We start from the raw sequence: 17,081 nt of genomic DNA, 5'->3' as shown, positions 1-17,081 counted from the left end.
CATTAGAGATTTGCATGCAGTGTCTCCTTGGTGTGCAAATCTATGTTATGCATATTCATTGTGGATATCCTGAAAACCTGATAGGACTAGGTGTGTCTCAAGGACTGGGTTGAGATGCACTGCTCTACCTTCTGAAGGAGTATTGTGCCAACTGTGTACAAGGTACACTAAAATATTCTTTTTTTTTTTTTTTTTTCAGATGTTGGATGAAAATAACCATCTTATTCAATGTATAATGGACTATCAGAATAAAGGAAAGACTTCTGAATGTTCTCAGTAAGTTCTCTTTAAATATGTTATATTTGGGCTATATTTGGTTTGTCAGCACAAACTGTTAAATGTAAGAGCCATGTTGTATCAAAACAATTATTGTTTCAATGGGTAGTCTTCTGCTAGACATGGGTTGGAAGGAGGCTGTTTCCTGAGGTTGCCCCCCTAGTAATGAACTTTGCTCCTATGTCAGGGTATTAAAGTTATGATTTCATTCTTTCAAATTATTGCTAGTGGTTACCATAATATTTTATTGTGCCAAAGACAGCTGGCTTTTGGAATTTCTAGAATGTGCTATATATAAGCAACTTTATTGAGGCGTTCTTGGAAATTGCTTTTAATTAGACCTGTGGTGTCTGGCATGATGAGAAATATTTCTTACTTTTCTGTTAAATTTTCTTGGTCTTCGATTGCATTTCTTGTTGCTTGAGTATCTTCTGTCTCTCCATGTGGTAGAATACTCAGTTCCATAGCATCCCACAGATCAATCCAGAGACTTGTGGGTTATGTCCCTCTACCAGCAGATGGAGATAGAGAGAACTTCAGACGTTTACTATATGTGGTCATGTGCAGTCACCTTAACTTCAGTATTCTCTCTATCTAGCAGGTGGATGGTTATATCTGTGCAGCTCTGGATTGATTGGCTCCTGGCCTGGTCCCCTGGGTCTAGTTGAGCTTCTGGGGTCTGGGTGTCCCAGTCCTGGGACTTGGGTGCACACCTGGTGGTGCTAGGTCCCTCCCTTCCTCCCCCTTCAACCCCTCTTCTCTCCCTGACTGGGGTTTGTGGTTTTCACTCTCCTGACTTTAAAAGGAATCTGAGGTTTCTTTTACTCCGGCGTCCTCTCCTGCCTTAAATAAATAAATGCCGTTTGAGCACTGTTACAAAAAAAAAAAAAAAAAATCTCCTCAGTCTGAGATTTGTCCAACACGGCAAGCTCATGCCGGTTTGCAGTACCGGCTGAATGGTGTGAGGACCGACTTGGCATGCGACAGCGATTCCCGAGGGGGTGAGTAGTAATTATCCTATCTGCGCCAGTGGGCAGAGCAAAAGCGGCTCCCAGTGTGGGAGCCACTGGGCTGCTGCAGTTTCCCATGCTGGAGTTCCACTTTACAGCCCAACTCTGTGGAGCGGTGTGCTCCTTTCTTCCCAGCTCATTTTGGTGGGCGCAGGGCAGCTGTTTTCTTGGATGCATGCACACTTGATGGCTCCATCTTTCTTGCCACTCCACATGGCAATCCTGAAGCCCCAGCGCTCCCCTGGGGCCTGATTTGCTTGCGATTCAGGCAGTTTTATATGTAGGCTTTTCAGAAATGTGATTGGGGAACTGGTGTGGATCACTCCCAGTTTCTTCATATTGGTTATTTAAGGGCTTCTAAGAAAGGAGGCCTGGGGAGGTTTGCAGACTCTTGTGGGAGTCCTCGGGTCTCCCACAGCTTTCCAGGGGCGAAGTCAGAGACCCATTAGTCCCCTGCAGCTGTTCTGTAGCAGCGAGAGCCTTAAGCTGCAGCTTGGAAAGTACTGACTATCTGAAAGTCTTCTAGTAGAGATGCCTGTGCTTCTCTAGTTGATTTACAATAAGAATATTTCTGGACCCTCTTTGAGGAGGTTCAGGGTGTGTGTATATCATTAATGGAAGGGAGAAAGGGATCAGGATTAGGGATCCTACTCTAGGTTTTCCACTCTTTCCCTCTTCCCCTTTCTCAGAGTATGGCAGTACAGATTGTTTAGTTAGGCTTAGGCCATGTTTCTGTGAGAAATGTTACATTTTGAGGCTAGTGCAGGCCTCTCAGGTTTCTCTCGTTTTCCATGGTAATCCTGCACCCTCTGTGCTGCCCTGGTGGCATTTGCTCTGTATGTACTGTTTACATCAAACTAGTTGTATTGAGGAGGGTGGCTGGCCTTTCAGCCTGAAGATTACAGGTTCAAGGCTGGTTTTTATCGATCCTGTTAGAAACTGTGGGCTCAGCTAGGTTTCCATTGGGGCATATTTTATTTCATTCTCTCTTATTGCTTGCCTGGCCAAGCAGTTCTTGCATGACTGGAACAGTTATTAGAACTCTACTGTACTAAAGATTGCCCTTCTCTCTCTCTCTTTGCACACTGATACTGGCCACACCTTTGAATATTAGCCTCAGCTATCCCGGTATCTGCAGCGTACCCGGTACCTCTGATTGCTTCTATGGTATTTTTGGCATCTTTTCATGGTATGGGGTACCTAAATTTCATGAGGAGTGGTCCAGGAGCTACTTCAGTGTAGAGGTAGCTTAATAGTTGTTACAATCAGCTGAGAGTAAGCATAGAGCTCTAGGGGTGCTGCTTCACGACCCACTGCAGCTTGCTATCTGTAGTGCGCAATGGTGCAACAGCCATATTCTGCTACACCATCTGACTCTGGTTCTCAGCCACACTTGTTAGCTCCAATGTGTAGCAGTTTTAGTGCACAGTCACACCAGCCAATTCTTGTCCCTATCTGTAAGAAGTTAGCTCTGGCTTAGGCATCAGACCACTGATGTGGCTTCCAAGTCACATTTGGCAACCTGCCTTTTGGAAGTAATCTTGGGACTGGAGAAGATCTAGGGCAGTTGGGTAAAGACCTGAGGGACTTCCAAGTCTCGGAGATTGCCAGGGGATGAGTTTAAGGATCATTTTTAATCCGCTTGGTTTTGTCGTATGTTTTGTGGGGCCAGGAAACCCACTTTCAGGGTTTCCACTTCTACTACAACAAGCCACCTGGCTGCTGGTAGAATGAGCTCTGTTTCAACTCATCGTCCAATGATGGAGTCTCAGTTCACTCCTCAGGCAGGACTCCTGTACTGGTTTCAGGAGGAGCCAAGATTACCTCAGCTCAGATGTGTCTTAGTTTTTCTATTGCACAGTTACAGCCTGGACTTCACTACAGATTTTTCTTGGAGTCTACATGCAAGCTCAAACCCTGTCAGGCAGTTCTTGCCACCTTGCCACAGTTGAGTCTGTCCCCAGTTGCAGTTGGGGAATGGGAAGTTGTTCCCTTTGCTTTGTAGTTCCAACCAGGGAGCTTCCTTCCAGCTGAGTTTGGACATCATAAGAGTCTAGAGTGTTCAAGGTTCAGCTTTTCACAATGGGAACCTTGCAGTGTGTAATAGTTCTGTCTGGTAGGGAGAGTTTCTAGCCTCCCTGGACCTCAAGGAAACTTACTTTCATATTCCCAGTGCTCCTTGCTGCAGAGGGATCTTAGCGATTTATGACCATGTCATTTAGCCTTTCCATGCTGCCGAGGACATTTTTGCAAGGTCATGGTGGCAGCTTTCCTTCGTGAGGATGGATTACAGGTTCATCCATACCTTGTGACTGGCTGATTTGCGGCTCTCTCTCTATCAAGAGACTGCAAACTTCATCAAAGATACCTACTCGTCTTCAGTCCTTAGGATTGGTAATCAGTGTCACCAAGAGTCAGTTGTTTCCCTCACAAATCTTGACTTATCAGGGAGTGCTGTTCCATATAGTCTTGGGAAGTCCTTTCTTTCTTTTGCTCCTCAGCAACAGATGCCAACCCAAGTCAGGTTTTACTTTCTCTACCAGGTCCAGGATATGGGAATAGGTTCAAGTTATGGGCACAAGGTTCTCTTTTTTGGACATTCCCCCATGGGCCTGAGTCCGTATCGGACCACTTCAGGGGTTCCTTCTCTGCTTTGGTCCCCATCTCTATGGTTCCCTTCAAGCCAACTTAGTCTCAATGGGTGATTTCAACACAGCTTTCTGCTGATATTTCCGTTCTGTCTCCCTGAAGGTGGCTATCTGCAGCTTGTAGGCTGCTAGGTTGTGCCGTAGCTGGCGACAACAGATTTCGGATCCCTTCCAGAAGGCAGACAGTCAACCGCCTCCTCATTTGCCAGATGTAGAGTTGAGGCCGGCTTATTTGCCAGTTTTCTTCTATGATTTGTTTCGGGCGTCAAATAGACATTTTTGACAGTCACAGCCTGCCATTTGATGTGGTTGCGCTGCTGGGTGGTGAATGCAGCTTCTAACGATGGCTGGTTCAGCTCACTTTTCAGGGCAACTATTGTTTGAGGACTCCATGAAGTTGGTGGAAGACCTGGGTGACTTATAGACTCAGCGTCCTCCTGAGGACATGTCTACAAGTTCTTTTCGGTCGGGTCAGGCTCGAACTTATCTTTACAACACCAGGGTTATCATCCTGGGCAGCCTAGTTTTCTTTAGCAGTCCTGTCCAGGCAGGTTCTCGGAACTCCCGACTTCATCCGTTTGAGATCCTCTGGATTTCTACTGGTGATGGGCGGACAGTGCTGTGTTTTCTGCATATGGTGGTTTCTGCCTTCCATCCCTTTCTACCTTTTTCTCTTCCTGATCCTTGGATGTTCACCATATACTCCTATACTATTTGGAAGTGACCAGCGAGTTCCGTTGGTCAGCTCTTTGCTTCTTGCTTTGTTTGGGACCATAGGAAGGTACCATAAGAAGGCTCGCCATTTTTAGATTGGCAGATGTGGGCATAGCGGTTTTGATATCAGGAGGAGCAGACCTTTTGTAGAATAGGCTTCAGTGTGAAGCTGAAGAGCTGTTTCGCATAAGTGCCATTTTATTCAAAATCCTTTTAGGAGAGCAGCTGCTCCCCTTGCACCCCACCTAGCTATGTCTCTGCATAGTGGAGCAGTGCCTGGGATGACCCACTGAGCAGAAGTGACTTCCTATATTGCCTTATGCACTGCTAAAGACTGTAGCGGTCTTCTAGTGCTCACCATTTTAAGATTAGCAGATGTAGTGATGGCAGGATCAGAAGCAGACATATTCAGAACCTGGAAAGCCTTAGGTTTATAGGAAGGTGGCAACTCCTTACGAAACACCCACACTGCGGTAGGATCATCAGATTCCTGACCTGCTGAGCAGAAATGCTTCCCTGCATACCCTCATGTTGTCGTCTGGCTGGTCTCAAGAAAGGGAATCTGGCTTCAAGTGCTGCAGTGGCTGTTGGCTGAGAGAGGCAATTTCATCAGATTCCTTCATTTGATTTTTGGCTAAAAAAAAAAAAGGCAAAACAAATCAAAACATAAAGGAAACCTTCTGTTACCCTCCCACAGGAGCGGTTGAGGAGCTTACATGGGCTTTATGCAGGCAGGAGAGGACTTCTTCCACTGCTTTGGTATCGACAATACTGAAGTTAAGGTGACTGCACATGACCACATATAGTAACTGGTCACAAGTTACTGGCAGAAACCCAGTTTAGCAGCAACATTCCATGCTATCAATCCCGGGGCAAGCAGTTGCTTCCCCATATCCGTCTTAATAGCATACTATGGACTTTTCCTCCAGGAATTTGTGCAAACCTTTTTTTAAACCTAGATACGCTAGCCGCTGTTACACATCCTCTGGCAGAGAGTTCCAGAGCTTAAGTATTGGTTGAGTGAAAAAATATGTTCTCCTATTTGTTTTAAAAGTATTTCCATGTAACTTCCTCTAGTGTCCCCTAGTCTTTGTACTTTTGGAACGAGTAAAAAATTTGATTTACTTCTACTCATTCTACACCACTCAGGATTTTGTAGACCTCGATAATATCTCCCCTCATCAGTCTCTTTTTTTTTTTTTCCCAAGCTGAAGAGCCCTAACCTCTTTTGCCATTCTTCATACGAGAGGAGTTCCATCCCCTTTATCATTTTAGTCACTCTTCTTTGAACCTTTTCTAAATCCACTTTATCTTTTTTGAGATACGGCAACCAGAGCTGAATGCAATACTCAAGGTGCAGTTGCACCATGGATTGATACAAAGGCATTATAGTATTTTCGGTCTTATTCACCATCCCTTTCTTAATAATTCCTAGTATCCTGTTTACTTTTTTGGCCACTGCCGCACACTGAGCAGAAGATTTCAGCATATTATCTATAATACACACCTAGCTCCTTTTCTTGAGTGCTGACCCCCAAGGGTGGACCCTAGCATCAGGTAAATATGATTCAGATTATTCTTCCCAATGTGCATCATCTTGCATTTGTCCACATTAAATTTCATCTGCCATTTGGATGCCTAGTCTTCCAAGTTCCTAAGGTCTTCCTGCAATTTCATATTCCACACACATTTTAACAGCCTTGAATAGTTTTGTATCTGCAAATTTAATCACCTCACTTGTCGTTCCGATTTTCATATTATTTATAAATATGTTAAATAGCATAGGTCCCATTACAGACCCCTGCGGTGCTCCACTGTTCACCCTCTTCAATTGAGAAAAGTGACCATTTAACCCTACCCTCTGTTTTCTGTCCAATAACCAATTCCTAATCCACACCAGAACCTTGCCTCCTATTCCATGACTCTTTTATTTTCTCAGGAGTCTCTTATGAGGAACTTTATCAAAAGCTTTCTGAAACTCTAGATACACTAAATCAACAGGCTCACGTTTAGCCACATGTTCATTTACGTCTTCAAAGAAATGAAGCAAATTTGTGAGGCAAGACTTCCTTTGGATGAACCCATTCTGACTCAGTAATGGAGTGTATACTTCATGATGGGAGGGTGAATAATAGTTGAATGTCGTCTGCATATGTGTAGAAGAGATTGTATCAGAAGGGCTAGGGTAGCTAGAAAAGTATTATATAGGATAGGAATGAGCATTGATCCCTGAGGTACTCTATATGAAAATCGTAGCATCTAAAATGGGAGCCACACCATTGAACTTGGAATGCCCTATTATGAAGATCTGAGTGAAATCAAGACACTTCTATGCCAAAAATACCTAGTTTCTATAGGCAATGGATAGGATGGTGTGGTCAACTAAATCAAATCCACTCTCTCAGGTCTAATGGTATAAAAAAATTACCTTTGTCAAGAGCAGCAGCATGTATGTGGTCATGAAGAGCCAAGAAGTTGTGTTCAGAAGAGATTATGTTCCATAAAACCATCCATTGTGGGTGAAGAGCATTGATCCTAATTTTTTTTAATTGACAGCCTACCACCTTCTCTTTGAGCTGAGAAATAGGTTGGTAGTTGAGATTGGAAGGCCTCAGACTTAATGCCTTAAAAGTCAACAGCAGCCCAATAATTATCTGGGTTCTGCTTTATAATGAATCTTAAGAGCTGTCACAGATACTGTTCTGCAGTCTAGGTAAATCAAAATCCTTCAAGTGGGGAAAATTAGTGACAACTTTCCAACAGGTAGAAAAGGTTCCAGAGGAAAGGCTAGTGGATGTAATGGAATATAGGTTGGGAAGATAAGATTTACTATGACAGCCTTCAATAGGGAAGTGGGAATTGGGTTCAGTAGAGGCAGTGGAGGAATTGGATGAGGATATTTTTTTAGTAAGTTCAAGGAAGGGGGGTTTCTGAAATTTGAAAAGGAGTTTCTGCAAGTAACTACCAGAGAGGAATGTGGAGCGCTGGAAGTTGTTGGAGCTGGTAAGGCGAACTAAAATATCCTCCCTCCCCGCCTCCTTTAATTCTTGTTCAAAGTCAGCCAAGAGGGTGAAACTTATGGATGGCTGTTGTGATAAATTTGTGAAATGGGGATGGGGAGCTGCTCTAAACCGCAGTAATCCACGGTAGAAGAAAATAAAATTAGCCCCATTTACTGCGGGTGCGGGAGCAAAACTTTTAACTGCGACCCCCAAAGTACTGGGATAGTTGAAAGTGGATTCAGGCTTGAACAAATTAAAAAAAAAAAACTGGTATTAGGAAGTAGGACAAGAAGCAAATAGAATGCATGAAGGGGGTACACTAAGGAGCACAACATTTTCCTTTGTCTTGCTCTTTCAGCGTATGTCAGCAGTCTGCGCTGCAGGAGGAGTCGCACAAATTTAAAATAATAAGAATGTCACTTTCTGTAAGAGAGGAGGGTGGGTGGGGCTTAAACACCATATTTATTGCCTGAGTGCAGAAGGGAAAGTAGCAGGTTACGAAGCCTGCAAGACATAATCACAGTGAGCTGTAACAATTTTTATCTGGGCTTCCAAGATGTATGTTTAAAAAAAAATAGTATCTATACTCACTGAAAACTTCAACCATTATTTATTTATTTAGTAGGATTTATTTCCTGCCTTTTTGAAGGAATTCACTCAAGGCGATGTACAGAAAGAATAAGTCAAACATAAACAATAGACAATTACAGCAGTAAAAATATTCAAACAACAATACAAAGTATGGCATAGTATGCTATATTACAATGTCAAAACAATACACAAGGGTGTAAGCAAAGATGGAACATATAGATAAGATAGAGTAACAGGAGTAAGAAAATAAGGGACTAATTTTAGAGAAAGTTGCTTGAATGTTATCTTAGCTATGATAGGAGTGGATAAGCATGTCCTGCTATAATATGTGCAGCCGGTGTCATTTACTACTTCTGTTAAAGGTCTGGTTGAAGAGCCAAGCTTTTGCTTGCTTCCTGAAGTAGAGATAGTCTTGTGTTAAGCGAAGCCTTTCAGGGAGTGCATTCTAGAATGTGGGGTTTACTCCAGAGGAGGCTCGCTTGCCGGTATCACATCGTGTGATGTCCTTTGGAGAGGGTGTGGTTTGGGAAACTCCTTGGGAGGAACTTAGTGATCTTGAAGGTGTGTAGAGGGAGATTCTGCTCTTCAAGTACTCTGGGCCATTTCCTTTAAGGGCTTTGAAGGTCAAACATAAAGTTTAAATTTGGTTCTCTATTTACTGGTGGCCAGTGAAGTTTATGCAAAAATGGTGTGTTGTAGTCCTGTCGCGAACAACCTTCTATTAGTTTTGTTGTAGCATTTTGAATCAGTTGGATCTGGTGCAAACCCTTTGTAGTCAGAACAGAGTAGTATACCGCCTTGAGTAAATTCCTTCAAAAAGGCTGTAAATAAAGCCTAATAAATAAAATAATCCAGTCTTGATGTTATACATAAGTATTGCCATACTGGGAAAGACCAAAGGTCCATCAAGCCCAGCATCCTGTTTCCAACAGTGGCCAATCCAGATCACAAATACCTGGCAAGATCCCAAAAAAGTACAAAACATTTTATACTGCTTATCCTAGAAGTAGTGGATTTTCCCAAGTCCATTTAATAATGGTCTATGGACTTTTCCTTTAGGAAGCTGTCCAAACCTTTTTTTTAACTCTGCTAAAGTAACCGCCTTTACATTCTCTGGCAACGAATTCCAGAGTTTAATTACACGTTGAATGAAGAAAGATTTTCTCTGATTCGTTTTAAATTTACTACATTGTAGCTTCATCGCATGCCCCCTAGTATTTTTGGAAAGCGTGAACAGACGCTTCACATCTACCCGTTCAACTCCACTCATTATTTTATAGACCTCTATCGTATCTCCCCTCAGCCGCCTTTTCTCCAAGCTTTAAATATTCAGCAGCGTTTCATCATGGTTTGGGGTCTGAATAAAAGTTAGCTAATCCCACTTTTTCTAAACATTAAATGTATGATCCCTCTCTGCCAGATCATAAACGGGTCCGAAAACTGATGTGCACGTATTACTCACAATACATTATATCTCACATTATTATCCTTTTTCAATTACAATAGTCTCTATCATCAGCTATAAACTGTTATTCTGGACGTGAGCCCTTGAGCCCAGGCCGAGGCCTAGTATAGAATTTAGTCCAAGGCCTAGGGTGGACTGAACAGGCCCTATGCATCACCCCATAATAGAATAAAACAAAATATCTCAACCTGATACAGTCAATAGTACTAAGCCACGTTGACTACTGCAGTGGCATTTATGCGGGATGCAAAGAACAAACCTTAAACTTCAGGGCGCTCAAAACATGGCAGCCAGACGTTTATTTAGAAACACACGATTCGAAAGCGCAAAACCCCTCCGCAAAAAACTACACTGGCTCCCAATCAAAGAACGCATTGCTTTCAAAATCTGTACCCTGGTTCACAAAATTATCTAAAGTGAAGCCCCGTGATATATGACAGACTTGATCGACCGACCAGCTAGAAACAAATCCAAATCAACACGAACATATCTAAATCTGCACTACCCAAGTTGCAAAGGACTAAAATACAAATCAGCTTACACATCCAGTTTTTCCTACATAAGCACGCAACTGTGGTACGCATTACCGACAGCCTTGAAAATGACTTACGACCATCTCAACTTCCGGAAAACACTAAAAATTAATCTGTTTAAAAAGGCATACCCTAACGATCCAACTTAAATGCCTGATCTCTGCAACACAACAAAACTAATTTACGTAATGGACATAACACAACTCTCCCCTGTAAGATTCCCTAATGTGGCTGTGCCACACGAACTTTACCTACCACAACATCACTTTGTATTTGTTTATACCGGTGTTGGCAAACGCCTCTCCAGTACTATGTAAGCCACATTGAGCCTGCAAATTGGTGGGAAAATGTGGGATACAAATTAAATAAATAAATTTTTCTTCAGGCTAACTTAGCTGCATCTTACATATTTCTTAGCATACTAAACAGTCAAAATCCACAAAGCTGTGAACATACTTCCTTAGTAACTGAATACATAACAGCCGATCTGATCCGCGTGAGAACAATATTAATTCTATAGACTTGCTGACCCATTTTGTTACAAAAATTAAGGAGAAGCCTTACAACATCAAGTAAAATAGGGACAAGTCCTTACTTTGCTTGTTTCTCTTCTCAACATTCAATACTCCCTTTTTGCTGTGTTACAGCGTTACCACGTGTGACGTCCCGCAGTTTTAAGCCTCACAAATAGGTCATAGGTTACCAACCGTCATTAATTCTACTCTCAATAAAACCAAAATCTAAGAACATGGTGTAATATGTATTTCTTTAAAAAAAACCTCTTAAGCCGGTAGCAATCAGAAAAAAATTATTAAAACAGATTAAAAAATTTTGTGATAGTAGCAGCTCACCTGTGGCAGGTTAGCCACATCACATTCTTCTGATTGCACCATATGGCTAACCTGCCACTGGGTGAGCTCTACCAGTGACCTGGTTGTGATCTGCTTAACCAGCACAAAAGAGAACCATCCATACCTGAAGTCTGCCAGTGAAGTAGCAGAGGAGGAGTTTAAGAGCATCACTGCTTCAACCCTCATATTTATTTATTTGTTGCATTTGTATCCCACACTTTCCCACCTTTTTGGCAGGCTCAGTGTGGCTTACGTTATGCCGTAATGGCGATCGCCATTTCCGGAATGAGAAACACAAAGTGGTATTGCATTAAAGTTCATAAATGATAGAGTAAATATATTATAGAGTTAAGTTGCCCGGAGCCAGATCCAAGATGGCCGCGTAGTTGTATACTGCTTTGGACGCACCTTGAACTCTTCCTTAACTTTGGCTGCGAGGTTCTCCGTGGGTCCTCCGAAAATGGGGAAGCGGAGAGGTAAAGTGCGGGAAATTCCCTCAACCAGCACTGGGCCGATTCCTCCACGACAGCCGACGCTGGAACAGTTCGGGCTGACCTCCACCCCCAGGCAGACTTCATCTCCTTCTATCGGAGCTACGCGGAGGCGTTGGACGGCAGTAGTAACGGGGTTTCCCTAAGCCCCGCGCAGCGCACTGCCCCCCCCCCCCCCCCCGCAACCAGGAGGAAGTCGAATGGAGAGAGGTCCTGTAGCACGGAGCCCACAAGGCATTGCCGAAGCACAGGGAGGGAACCAGCCCACTCTACAGGGAGCATTCAGAACGGTATCAATGTCGGAACAATTGCCTTCTCAAATTTTGCCACCACAAATTGTAAGTACATTGAACCAAATTCTGACTGCCCCACCTCCTGTGTTTTCTGTGGGTGTTACAGAGAGACCTGCAGTGGTGACGAATGAATCACTCTGGGACTTGACTTATTCTCTGCATTCCTCTCTATCAACAATAATTGAAAAGAATGCTCTTGAAATAAAAGTTCTTTCGGAAGCTGTTCTTTCACAGTCTCAGACTACCACTCAACAAGTTTCCCAACTAAATCAGATGGGCACAAAGCTACAAACTTTAGAAGCCTTAAGTCAAACTTCAATAAGAGATCGGAACTATATGTTCCGTCGTTTAGAATACCTGGAAAATCAAGTAAGAAAGTTAAACTTAAGGTTAACTAATTTTCCACGTTCCCCATTAATATCTTCTGTTGAAATGGTGAAGAAATATCTGGTGGAAACACTGGGAATGCCAAGTGAATCTCTTCCTCCTATAGTGCGAGCACAATATTTGCAGTTTAAAAAAAGAGAGATGGAGATATTTTGCCTGCTCAAACAGGAGAGGGTATGAACTTGACAGAGTTCCTAGAGTCATCGTTGGAAGTAATTACTCAAAAAAACTACAGTGGTGGTAACCTTCGCCTTTGAAATGGACAGGAACGCAGTGTTGAAACTTTCCTTTAGACATTTGGACTCCTTATTTTTTGGCTCTAAAATTAGAGTTTACCCTGATCTTTCTAAGGAAACTCAGAAGAGGCGCAGAGCATTCCTGGCCCTTCGGGCGAGGACTCTGGCTCTTGGAGCTAATTTTGTTTTGAAATTTCCCTGTATTTGTTGTATATTATATCAATCTAACCATTTCCAATTTTTTGAGCCAAAATAATTGGAGGAGTTTTTATTACATAGAGAGGAAGTAGTGGTAATAGTTGAATCACAGACGCACACTGCATAAGATAGGCTTGAGAGGAAGCACTGGGGAGCAGTATTAATTTTTTCTTTTTTTTCCTCCTTGAATGTTAAATGTAATTTTCTTTCTCTTGGATCATATTATTACCATAATTTCTTATGGTCGAAGTAATATAATATATTTTTCTCTTTAATCATGTCTTTATTAAGGCATTAGTTTGTATAAGGGAAATTGTAATTGCTATATGTATTTCATTATCTCTTTTGAGTTGTATAAAGTAAATTCAATAAAAATTATAATTATAGAGTTAAGTTAGATAGTCAGTTCATTTCCGGCTAGAGAAATAAGATGATAGTGCATTAACGTTCATTAGTGAATGAATGACTGAGGCAGTCAGGTATATAGGTATGTACAAAGCTCACCATCCAAAAACTGGAGCCACAAAGTTGTCCGTATGATTGGCAGGGTCTCCGGAAGAAACCTTTGCGAAACTGATCCCTGTAGGGAGCTTTGCCTAGAAAAAGCAATTATTTAAATGCAGCATGGACGACACCTGTGGAAACAAAACAATTGAATTTCCAGGAATTCCATGAGAAGAGAAGTGAAGTTTATTTTGCTGTGCAGCTTAAAGCTAAGTACCAATTCTATTGATGTCGATTTGGCGGTTGGTAGAAGTTTTCGATTTGAATTAAAGATTAATGATTAAAGTTCTTCCTACCACACCACCATTAATGAGGTTTTTTCAGACTTTGATGACTCTTTTGACCAATCACATGATATGTGGCGTTGAGCCTCAATATTGTTGATAAGGTCTTGATGAGGTCTTTTCCTCCTTATTTTTTAGATAATTGAATTAAGATACCTGTATTTCCTACATACCCATCATAATTGATATTTACAAGTATCTTCTTTTAACAGGCTAGATGAGGGTTACCCCAAATGCTGTGCTTAACACATTTTTGTTTTATCCGGTAGTGTTATCAAATTTGTGAGGGGAATTACCTATATGAATGGTAACCATAACAAAAAGCAAGACTTACAAGTTAAACCAAGTAATTCTTAGAGGCCAGAAAGTTAACTAATAAGTTTGTTATAATTCTGCTGGATAGGCAGGGGGAGGTTTGGGACTCACTCCTGATTGGCTTGTCAGGGGCTGAGCATCAGACGTCAGAAGCTTGATCCATTTAAGCCTGCCTTTCCCCTTGCAATCATTGCTTGGCGTTGATTGCCTTGCTGAAGCCAGCCTGTGTTTGGGCGCTTGTGTTATGTGGGAGTTTAGCCTTTCTCCTTATGTGTGTGTGTGCTGGGTATTCCCAGAATGAGCCTGATTGCCTCACTTCCCCCACCTCGTTTGCTGCTTCTGCTGTAATGTTGTGCTGTCTGGGGTAAGCTGTTGCTTTGAATCGTTTCAGTTTATTTGTTAGCTTTCTCTCCGGTGTTCCCTTGCTTGTCTGAGCTGTGGGTCTGCCTTCCCTTGTCCTTGTATTTTGCTCCTGTTGTTCAGTTCTCTTTGTTTGCTGTAGCTGTCTCCTGTGTGTGTTTGTCAAGGCATCTTCCCCTGTTTGTTTTCTCTCCCCTTATCTTGTATGCAGAGTGCTCTGCCCTGTTCTATCCCTTTAGCAGTTCCTTTTTTTCCCTTGGGGGTTGTGGGGCCAGTTTGTGTATTCTTAGGTTAGTTCTCCCTTTTCCTTTGTGTGCTGTAAGTACAGCCTTGTTCCCTTGTGTGCTGTGTTTCAGCCTAGAGTATATCCCTATAGTTGGTTTCCTTTTCATGAGTGCTGTGTTGTTTAAGCTTAGAGTGTTTCATTCTGGGGCTTCCTGCACTCTTGTTCGCCTGTGGCACAGCTTTGTTTTCCCTTAGAGGCTTCTGCCTCACCCTTTTTTCTGTGGCTTTACCCCTGCACTGTGTGCTCTGCAGTTCCGTGTGGAACCTTGTTATTCTTTCTCCCTTCCCAGAGTGTGACTCAGTTCCCGGTTGGCCATGAGGCCCGCTGCTTGGTCTCTGCGTGAGTGGGTTCCCAATAGAGCATTCAGGCGGGCCTCACGGCCTATCTTCCTTTTCTGGTGGTGCCTGTTGGTTATTGTGAGTGTGCGGGGTTTGGTGGCTGGGGTGGTGCATAAATTCTATACTAGGCCTGGGCTCAAGGGCTCACTTCCAGAATAACAGTTTATAGCTGATGATAGAGGTTATTGTCATTGAAAAAGGATAATAAGATGAGGGAGTCACTGCAGATTAATCTTTATTAAGATTTGTCAGAATATGTACAATCGTTTTCTCTTGGGGAGGGTGAAAGCAAGATTTTTCTACGTTGTCCTATAAATAATGCTTAGAATCTAGCTCTTAAACTCCAGGTACCCCTTGGGTGACCTACACCGGGTCCATGAAGATGGTCCTAAGGCAGGCACATGGGAGTCAGCTTGCTCTTTGCCCAGGTTTTCTTTCCAGTTCCTTTGGCCTGGGTCCTTATCATATTGCTTATAGTTGGCATACTTTGCTATCACAGGTGATACAGAAAAGGTGGGCTGTTGCTCCTGAATATTTTCAAAAGAAGCTGTTTTCTCTTCCCAAGCACCCCTGTCTGCTGGTATTTTGGAAAAGCAAAGAACATAACCGTGCAGCTTTTGTACAGGCTAACAGTTCTTTTCAGAATTATTAATATTTATTCTGTCTGAGCCCTAAGTAATTCTAAGCATTACATTCAGTACAAAACAAAAACCAAGCCGACTATCAGAGCTGTTTCCACATGCCCTAAAAGTAGGATCTTGGTTGAGATTAGAGGACTTTGATTCTGTGTAATCTGGACACAGGACCATCCCAAACTGGAAATGCACTCTGTCCAACATACCCAGTAGTGCTTCTGCCCGATCCGCTGCATTGCTTCAAAACCAGGGAAACAATGGATGGGGTGCAGTTTTGGCACCACCACCTCCCTTGCCCCTTGTACAGCTGCACTGCCCACACAAAGCTTGCTATGGCTCTGCCTGGATAATGAGGATATTAAGAGTCCAGACCCATCAGCAGTCTGACCCTGATTTTAAGGATCTTATTTATTAAAAATGTATATTCTGCTACAACTTAAGCGGATTACGATAGCACATACTTAATCTTATTCCTGGATCTTGTTAATCTACAGTTTGAATTAGGTTTCATATACATTTTCCCTGCCCCTTACAGATCTGTATATCTATATTGACTTTAACAATTTACACATAGCTGACCTAACTACTTTTTAGATCATACCAGGTGCTGGCACAGATGCTACAATGCTCAAGCATCGAGGGAATTTGTGTCAACTGCAGATTCAGCCCAGATTCTTCCTGAGGTTTCTTCCATGCTAGTGAACAGATCCTTGACATCGGCATATCGAAGGGTGTCGATGTTTGCCTCAATGCGTACAGTTCCACTCTCGATGTTGGGAGAGGAAGCTTCTCAAGAGTCATAGTAGGACTGTACCTCGTAGTTTTTTGGGGCATGGACATAGATCTGCTGAGTTGAGGCAGGTACTTATTCAGTACAGCCTGAGTACGGTGAAGAGTCTGAATGGGGACCGCTCATGGGATTCAGAAGAGGACCCACATTATTTCTCGGAGGAGCTGTCTCATGGGCTACTTTCTGATCCTCACCTCGGAAGAGACATGAATCTCCACCTGAGGGTCTCTTTCACCAGTTTTCAGGCAGATGGTTTCTGCCATCCCATTTAAGTTAGACATGGAGGAAGAGCACTGGGCAAAGATGTTGACTGTCTTGGACTGTGAGTCTCCTTCTAAGGAAGGGGTTGCTGTACCATTGCACCTTATCCTTAAGGATGCCACTGATGAAGACTGGAAATCTCCCTCTCAGTTCAAGTTGCACCTAAGAAGGTGCATATGCAGTACCATATCCAAAGGCTTCCAGATTCCAGGAGGCTCAATTGCCACACTGTTCTCTGGTGGTTGAATCCACTCTCAAATGAGCTTGGAGCTCCAGGACTTGTGCCTCGGCACCCTTAGATAGAGGCTAGGACACAACTCATTTGGGAGGAAAAGTTTTCAGGCTTTGGTGCTTCTGCCAGCTATCTGAGCCTTTACTTGCAGTCTTTGGCTCACAGTCTTGCAAATACTCTCCCCCAGAAGCAGGCCACAGAGCATCACCAGTTGGGCAGCAAGCAGCTGGAGTGCAGAAAATATCTGGCCAGGGGAGAGTATGACTCTTTGATATACAATCCAGACTCTCCACTTTGAGTGTGGGGGGATGGTCGTACTCTCATTGCTGCATGTCTCTGACCTAGAACCAGTGGTTCAGGAGAGGTTAGTAGATGTTCCTT

At 42.9% G+C, this 17,081-nt stretch overlaps 1 protein-coding gene across 2 annotated transcripts in view; it reads left to right on the top strand.

Annotated features, from left to right (window-relative positions):
- Positions 1-17,081, top strand: part of SS18 (SS18 subunit of BAF chromatin remodeling complex) — a 184,834-nt gene that overhangs the window by 9,741 nt on the left and 158,012 nt on the right. For both annotated transcript variants that reach the window (XM_030213670.1, XM_030213676.1), the window contains exon 2: positions 200-276. In XM_030213670.1, the coding sequence (XP_030069530.1) occupies positions 200-276 (77 nt within the window). The remainder of the gene's footprint in view (positions 1-199; positions 277-17,081) is intronic.

Source organism: Microcaecilia unicolor, chromosome 1, assembly GCF_901765095.1.
Source record: "Microcaecilia unicolor chromosome 1, aMicUni1.1, whole genome shotgun sequence".
NCBI classification, from domain to species: Eukaryota; Metazoa; Chordata; class Amphibia; order Gymnophiona; family Siphonopidae; genus Microcaecilia; species Microcaecilia unicolor.
The sequence above is the reverse complement of the archived record's forward strand: the minus strand, read 5'-3'. Positions and strand labels throughout refer to the sequence as shown.